Source organism: Equus przewalskii, chromosome 11 (assembly GCF_037783145.1).
Source record: "Equus przewalskii isolate Varuska chromosome 11, EquPr2, whole genome shotgun sequence".
NCBI classification, from domain to species: Eukaryota; Metazoa; Chordata; class Mammalia; order Perissodactyla; family Equidae; genus Equus; species Equus przewalskii.
The window spans coordinates 19,849,409-19,858,704 of record NC_091841.1 but is presented as its reverse complement, the minus strand read 5'-3'; the positions used below and the strand labels follow the sequence as shown (position 1 = coordinate 19,858,704).

Sequence of the window (9,296 nt, the reverse complement as noted above, 5' to 3'; positions counted from 1 at the left end):
AAGGTTATTTTGTAAAACTATAAAACCTATTGCACTTTCATATGCAAAAGGATAAATTGAAATATATTTTTTAAAAACCAAATACATAATATTTATATATATATCATATCTATTTTACGTCCATTAACTGTCAAACTACTTATACTAATAATATGTTCTCCAACACCAAAGTAATTGTTTTAAGTTCTAATATAACAATAGGTCTAGCTCATGTATGTCTCCATCTATATGTGTGTGGGTTATATGAGTTTCTCATGAATGATATACGTGTGTGAACATACTTATGCATACATATGACTGCATATGTTCATGTGGGAGTGTGGGTGAACATGTTTAGTAACAAGAATTTTTAAAATAAGATTCTATGCTTATGGGTAATTTTACTTAGCCTATTATTCCTAGGTCTCACATTTTTAAGACTTTTGCTTTGTAGACTTAAAAAATACCTGGGGCGATTACTACACCAACTCAGAAATTTGGGAGGTGGACATGAAAATATTTTTCCTAGATGGATCTGAAGTGGATGAAGCTGCTTTATTGTAGAATCAATACAATTAAAATATGAATCCTATAGAATATTTTGCCTTCCCCATAGCCTTTTTAAAGGCACTCTTGACTTCTTTGTTCCTCAGGCTGTAAACCAGTGGATTCAGCATGGGGATGACCATAGTATAGAACACAGATGTTATTTTGTCTATGTCCATGGAGTGCCCAGAGCTAGGCTGTAAATACATGAAGATAACTGTCCCATAGAAGATGGAGACAGCAGTGAGGTGGGAAGCACAGGTGGAAAAGGCCTTCTGGCATCCTTCAGATGAGCGCATCCTCAGGATGGTGATAAATATAAACAGGTAGGTGATCGAGATGACCAGGATAGAAAAGAGGGCATTGAAACCCACCACAAAAAAAAATAACCATCTCACTAATATAGCTGTCTGAGCATGAGAGAGTCAGGAGAGGAGGAGCATCACAGAAAAAGTGGTCAACCACATTGGACCTACAGAATGAGAGCCTGAAAATGTTCCCAGTGTGGATGGAGGCATTCAGGAACCCACAGAAGTAGCAGCCTATAGCCAGACGTGTACACACACTTGTCGTCATGGTGGTGGTGTAATGCAGGGGTTTACATACTGCTGCATAGCGGTCATAAGCCATTGAGGCCAAGAGGAAACTTTCTACAGTGATAAAAGCTACAAAGAAGAAGAACTGGGTGACACAAGCATTATAGGAGATAATTTTGTTTCCTGTGAGGAATCCAGCCATCACCTTGGGAGTGACAGCTGAGGAATAACCAAAGTCCACCAGAGAGAGGTTACTGAGGAACAAGTACATGGGAGTGTGGAGACGAGAATCCAACAGAATCAACTTGATCATCCCCAGGTTCCCAACCAGAGTGATAAGGTAGATGAGAGAGAAGATTATGAAGAGTGGGATCTGCAATTCTGGGTCATCGGTTAACCCCACAAGAATGAATTCAGTCACCTCTGTACTGTTCTCCATGGGGATGAATTAGGAATTATGTGGCTCCCCTGTAGCAATGAGAAAACAGAATCAGAATGATAAATGGAAGGAAGACTGCTGAAATCAATCAGCATGTCCACTCTGTGCCTTATTTCAGTATTGCAGTAACTTGTTTCCAGGAGTCTGTAGATCTAAAGCATGGCCATGACAACTAAATGCAATATTAAGTTATTGACAGATCATAGAATATCCCAGATAAAAGGAGCTGGAGATAATGCATCCCAATCTCCTAATTTCATAGATTATTGAATTAAGGTAAAGAGAAGAAAAGAAAGTATTTATGCAAGATCATCAGAGTAGTTGCTAACTGGAACAGGTTAGACTTTCAATTCAAAGTTTACAAAGTAATCACAAATTATTCTTCACACTAAACTAGAATAGCATGGTAAAATTAATGTGAAACAATTGATTTTACTTCAATTGTCATTTTTGTCTTTTCCATTGTGTCATGAACAGTGTTATATGAGAGCAAAAGATAGTTAAAACATGTCCACAGTAGACAGGGTACATAATTTGCCACATAGTGGGAAAAGAGTAGAAATCCATGTACAGGGAATAAAGACATTTATAAAATAATATTTTTAACTTTTATTTCATTTACACAGTTTTTAACTTTTGCATTCAGATATCCCTGATCTGGAGCCATATTTAAGCCATATTAAAAGATGCAAATCCAGGCTCCATCATGCACAGAATCAATGAAGCTGGGTAATGTGTAACATCACTGTGCTAGCAGTTTTCCCATCAGACTAAGTTGATAATGCAAATTCTGACTCTGTAAGTTGCTAGATACAATGATTCAGACAGAGGATTCGGTCTATCTGGTAGCAGGGACAACCAAGAATCCATGTATTTTCTGAGTCACCTTGATTAACTAATGTGTCCAGGCCTCAGTTTTCCCATCTGTAAAATGATGATAATACTATTGTCTGGCACTAAATAAGCATTCAATAAATGTATCTTTTCTTGGAGAATTCAATGTGTAGACGAGTTGGGGTTTTTTTTTTGTTTGTTTATCCCATTATCCTTCCATTCTCAGAACCTGAAAAACATAGGATTCCACTATCACAGATAAGAAAAATACAAATATGAATACGTTATCACTGAAGTTAGAAACTATATAAGGGCATTTTTTGAAGCCTACACAAAGTCCTATTAGGAAATTTCCACTTATTTTCCTAAATCAAGAATCTTCCCAGAATGGAGGCTGAAAATTTTATCCACTCTAAAATTTTAGCTAAATAGTTAAGAGATTAATTTCTACTACAGCAATTAGATATTTGATCCAGTCACAAATTTTATTCAATAATTCTTGAGTGGCTACTATACATTGCCATATGTACCAGAAATAAAAGGAAAAGCAGCAATTTGTACAGTCTGCATTTTAGAAAAAGAGGATGATATAAAATAAAATGAATAGGAAAAGTATATAATATGTCTGGAAAACTTTTAAAAAGCTAAGTGGGGGATAGGTAAGGTTAGAAATAAGTGCATATAATTTTAAACATGGTGGTCTTGGAGAGACCTATTCATAAAAATGAGACTTTTGAGCAAATGCCTGAAGAAAGCAGGAGAGCAAGACTTCAGTAGATTTGGGGGAACGGTGCTCCAGGAAGAAGAAACATCATGTGTGTGGTTCTGGTGTTTGAACATTGTTCCAGGAACCGATATTGTTCCAGGGACAAGAACATCAATAAGACTTCAGAGGGAAGGAAAGATTAGGTCAGAGAGGTACAGCAAGGTGAAACTGTCATCACCTCATACACTACTTTAAGTTATTAGGCTTGTATTCTGAGTGAGATTGGAAAGCTTCATAAGATTTGGAGAAAAAGTGACATATTCTGAATTCTCTTTTTAAAGGATCACTCTGGTATATCTGTTGCATAACTGAATTTAGCGGGATAAAATTAAAGGTGATTGTAATATTCTAGGTAAGAGATGATGATTGCTTAGACCAAGGTGGTACTGAGAGAGAAAATGAAAAATTACTCTATCCTGCATATATCTCAAAAGTTGAGCTGGCTGAGTTTCCTGATATATTGAATATTGGTATTAGAGAAAGAGAGAGGTCAGTGTTGATTCCTACTTTTGTGTAGTGATGCATGGAATGATGTAGAAGAGGCAGATGTTTGGGAAAAGGAGGAAAAGAGATTATTTCATTGAGTTTGAGATTCCTTTTGGCCATCCAAGTAGAAGTGTTGCATAAATAATTGAATATACAAGTCTTAAGTTCAGAAGAGAGAGCTGACTGCTTCATATTATATTACTTTGAACAATGTTGGCAATTTCTAATGGTTCAACATACATGTATCATATTAAATCCACCAGATTAGATAACACCACCAGAGGAGGAGTTTAGACAGACAAATGTTACCAGGTCAAAAAAATGAGACTTAGTGATAAGGAGGAAAATTGCTACCACTTGAGATGGATGCAAGAGAAGCACTGTCCCAGAACACAGTCAGATTTCAATAAGACCAGGTAGGTAAAGGTAACTTTCAGAGGAGAGGTAAAGTGTATATTTGGTTATGTTGATGACTGACTATAAAGTCCAGAGTGGAATGATTCCAGGAGTTGGGCAGGAGTGAAAGTTGTGATCAGTAAAGGGGATATACAGAGATGTATGGACATTATTTTGTAGAAACTGAGGGCCGATGTGACAATCCTCAGTTTCTTGATGAGTGACATAGCAATAAATATAATAATGAGGTTAGACTGCTGGGTCTCAAGGTAAGGGTAGGGGTTGGAAAGGTGATGAGACAGGTGAGGGTCATGACAGAAGCATGGAGATTCTGGGCAGAGTTCACTCATCATACTAGTGCTATGAGGGTCACTTATCCAGAGCAGGGTGACTAGGACACCCTCTTGATTCTGTAAAAAACTACCCACTTGAGTCAATAGCACAAATAGAGATTTCTCAAATTCTGGGGGAAAAAAACCCACTGTGCTGGGGATCATTTCAAAACTTTTTGCCAACTTTCTTTTCCACGTGTAAAATCTTAGATTTCAATATAATATCTTCCTGGAGGAAAAATAAAGTTAAAACATGGTAGTCAAGATAACTTCTATTAGCACATTCCCTGAAAGAGAAAACTGAGATTGAAATAGTCTAAATAATTTGTCCAAAGTCATAAAAGCTTATAATTAGCAAAACAGAGACTCAAATTCTTCTCGTGATTTTCCTCTATGTCACATGATAAATATACATATTCTAATAGGATCTCTACAGTGTTTAGACACATAACCTCTGGTTTTATAAAACAGATACAGGAAATATTCAAAAAATTCAAGTCCAAGCTCTGAATTAATTGAAAGAGAAATGGTTTCCTTGATGCATTTTCCTGATTACCTCTATCCAGGCAAATTTATGCAGACAGTAGATCTGACCTAGTAGATTTGTAGACTTACCTTACTCCCTGAACAATACAACATGCAAGTCCAGCACCTTCATATGTGAGTGCATCTCAAATCAGAAATTCAGCCTGTGAAATAAAGTAAGCACCCTACTGGGATATTTTTCTTTAGTGTTTGGCCAAAAAGTTTAAAGCTCTTTAGATGCAGGAGAAATTGAAGAGATAAATACTGTTGGCCTTGGAATCAACTAATGAGAATTCTAGTTCTTTATCTGCTGCTCACTCTTTTTAGATCAGCCTCTAAGCTCTTTGAACGTCAATATCTATATTTATAAAGGAGAAATGATAAAAATTTACCCCAACGGCATCCTCCCTGAAGACTGCTGCTATGATTTAAAAAATAAGGAAATCCCTAAATTGCCTTATACTTGGTAAGGGGTGATCATCATAATCACAATCAACATCACTATTATTTGAGGTTGTTTTCCCTGGACATTATCAAATGCTCTTAGTAATGTCACAGTTTGGCGGAAGGTCCTATTGCTACTAGACAACTATTAGCAAATGAGATGAATAAAGGAATGGCCAAAGTAATTCTGGTTCTTGGGCTGCACCCTCTAATATGAGGCCAAATTGAGTCATGTGGGGATTTCAAAGGTTAACTAATGGGATTCAGGTGTGAGTTATAGTCATGGAACTCTCATGGGACAAATACCCTATGAGGGCTACAAAGCTCCTTGTCTCACCTAATTAGAGAAAAACTGATTAAAGCATCTAGGGGGATCCAGCTATGCTTGTTGAGGGAGATCAGGGGTGTACTTACACTATTTGCAGTTATTCTTATTGGTAATATACAAATAGAACCACAGTATGACCTAAAAGCTGCAATTTGACATAAATATTGGGTGATAGAGATGTGGGCTCTGTCATTGAACAAGACGAGTGTACCCCAAGAATTAGTGCTTCCCTTAATTCCCTTTAAATATTGTACCATTCAAAAGAAGTATGAATTCATTTAACTGTTTATTGATCCCAAATGTGTTTCAGCCACAATCATGAGCCCTGAGAATACAGACTTACACAAAATAAACATCATTCTTGAAATCAAGGTGCTTAAGTCTAATGCAGAAGATAGACACTGAACGAGGAAACATCTGAAGAAGCATGTAATTATATGTAGAACAAAATTCCATATATATAATTATGTATAGAATAAACATGTAATACTGCATGGAAAATGAGAGAGAAAAGAAGAAATTTACTTTATATTGGCTTGTTATAATGTTTTCTCAGTCTCAGGAATCTTTTTTTTTTTGAAGAGGGGATCAATAACTTTATGATTGATGGAAAAGTTTAGTGTATACTTAAAATATGATTCAAATTATCACAATTGACTCACAACATTTCATATATAAATTTGCATGTATAATACATTTAGGAAGACAAAATTGTACAGTTATAATAAAAAAAGAAGCAAGCTTCTAGCTGTGGCCAGTGTCTGATGTTAGGAGAACCTCAAGCCAAGAGAAAAAGTCCAGAGTTTTCATTTCAGCCAGGCCTACAAGTGACAAAGAACCAGTGTGAGAAAGATCATTCCAAGAAAAATGAAAAGTATGTACTAACGACCCCAAATTTCAAAAAAGTTGGCAGAATCTAAAAGAAGCCAATATGTCTGCTGCATAGGCAGCAAGCCCTCTTCCTTGGCATATTCCGTTTCAGCATCCTCCCAGAATAAAACTTGAATAAAACCAAACAAAAACATCTATCCTCAATACCAAAAAAATCATCAGGGTTATTGGTCTGGGTCACATGACCAGAATAGGCATGTTATAAGGATAGCTCAAATATTGTCCTGCCAGAAGTAATAACCATTGCAATTCAAAATTAGCTTCAAATTAGAAACTATCTGTTGGGAACCTGGATAATTGTCAGAAAAGCCATTTCCATTTTAAGGAGTATCTATCATATCCTTAAAGAATTACTTACAGCCTATGGGTTTAAAAATCCATGTTAATGTGAGTCGTTCTTATGATTTACCTAGAGGTTTTGAATAATTAACCTCTTCTCTATTGAGATGTGAGTGAGTGTTATACTCCTACACCAAGGTATTCAGCCTGTTCATGTCTCAGTCATCACCATCCCACATGACTAATGTCTTTTTGTTTTGTCCCAGCAGGAATACCTGCTGTTCTCACTACTGTAAATGAATCACAAACCTTTTTCCCTCTAGGTCCATGTTGTTACCAGCATCAGTATAGTGTGATGCTTGTGAACACAGACTGCAAAGAAATACATCTGGTTTTAAATACCAGACTTTTCAATTTTTTATCTGTGACACCTTTGAAAATTACCTGTGATAAAGTTGGGATACTGATATTATCTATGTCACAGTGTGACAATATATAGTACAGTTAGAATGAGATGAGATATGGTTGGGAAAAGATAGATTATAGATAAGTGACAGATAGGTAATATATAGATAGATACAGATATAGAGTCTAGTAGTATGATAAAATAGTCTGGATTTACTTCAGAAACTTTATATTTGCTAAATAAAGAAGGTGATAATCTGGAATACTTAGTCATCCAGTGAGTTAACTGAAAAAAAAAAAAAACTGATGTCCATCTCTCCTTCCTCTTCCAGATGTAAGGGAATTTTCAAATCAACTCATTTCAAAAGTCAGTGGACAGACATACCAACTAATTGTCCTCATGAAGCTATTTACAATCCTATTTACAGCATTTAATAAGATAAGTGAAACAGTACATAGAGTTGCGATAATTGTTACTTAGAAGAGAAGTAGATTGAGTTATGGGATGTACATACAGTGATCTTAACTCTTTCATGGGTCATCTCATGGCTGAGAAATCTGGCATATAATTTAGTAAAAAGGACTATCAGGGCTTGTAACCAGGTAGAAAACAGTCTAATTCAGCCAGTAAGAACAATTGTAGAAACTAAGTATATTTCTTTAAAAGTTGTGTAAAAGTATTTTTTTTTTTTTTTGAGGAAGACTAACTCTGAGCTAACATCCACTCCAAATCCTCCCCTTTTGGTTGAGGAAGGTTGGCCCTGAGCTAACATCTGTGCCCATCCTCCTCTATTTTATATGTGGGACGCCTGCTATGGCATGGCTCGCCAAGCCATGCATAGGTCTGCACCTGGGATCTGAACCAGTGAACCCCAGGCTACTGAAGCAGAACATGCGAACTTAACTGCTGTGCCACCAGGCAGGCCCCATGTAAAAGCATTAAGGAATAACTGAGGGATTCATGAATATAAGAGTCAAAGTACTAGAGAGGAAATAAATGGTTTGGGGTAAACTCCCTACTTTCTTACTAAGTATAAGAATTCAATATTTTGCTTAAATTGTATTAGATACAACACAAGTGTAAACTAGTAAAGAGCTCAGTAGAAAATATCCAGGCTAAAAAATGGAGCAAAATACAGATAGAAATTAAAGAAAAGACCTTAAGGGATATGGTGAAAAGGTTGTTTGTACATGCGTTAGAGACTAAGAAAGATAGGGGAGAAATAATAATGGTTGAAACAATACTTAAAGAGTATCTGCCAAGTTTTTTCCAAAACAAAACAGAAAAAAGTATCTTTATTAAACGGCATTTTTCAAGAAGGTCTATGTTTGAAGAGTACAAACCTGTAACTGGAAGATGAATAAATTCTGGAGATGTAATTCACAGCCTAGTGATTATAATCTACAATACTGTATTATATACTCCAAAGTTGCTAAGAGACTAGATCTTAAATGATCTCACCACAAAAAAGTAATGATAATTGTATGATGTGATGGAAGTGTTAAGTTACACTATTGTGATAATAATGTTACAATATGTAAATGTATCAAATCAACACATACACCTTAAGCAATGTTACAAGTCAACTATAACTCAATAATTGAAATAATCTCAAAAATAAAAATAAAATAAACCTAAAGACATCATAAAAGTAACAATTAAAAATAGCGAAAAAGCAGCCACAGAATAAATAAATAGTATTGTCAAAAACAGTAGCAGTGACACTGTCACCTAATTTCTCAACAAATGTGATGGAATACAGAATAGAGTGAAATGATGCCTTCAAAGAACTGAAAGTAAATGCAACCAGAATCTTATAAAAAGTATATCTTTTAAAAATGAAGAGAAAATAAAGCTTTCTTGGATAACAAAAATTGAGACAACCATTTTCCAACGAGTCTATACTAAAGTGGTTCTGTCAGCAAAACAAAAATGACTCAAAATGGGTCAATGTAGGTTCATCATTTGTAACAAATGTACCACTCTGTTGAAAGATGTTGATGATGGAGGAGGCTATGCGTGTGTGGGAACCGGAGGTATATGAAGATCTCTTGACCTTCTGCTCAACCCTGCTGTGAACCTAAATGTGCTCTAAAAAATAAAATCTAT

The 9,296-nt window shown here is 35.7% G+C and overlaps 1 protein-coding gene across 1 annotated transcript; it reads right to left on the bottom strand.

Annotated features, from left to right (window-relative positions):
* Positions 1–554: 554 nt before the first annotated feature.
* Positions 555–1,500, bottom strand: LOC103540071 (olfactory receptor 5B12-like). The gene is given in 2 exon segments (XM_008506604.2): positions 555–908; positions 910–1,500. Coding segments are annotated over 2 exon segments (945 nt in total).
* Positions 1,501–9,296: the final 7,796 nt, after the last annotated feature.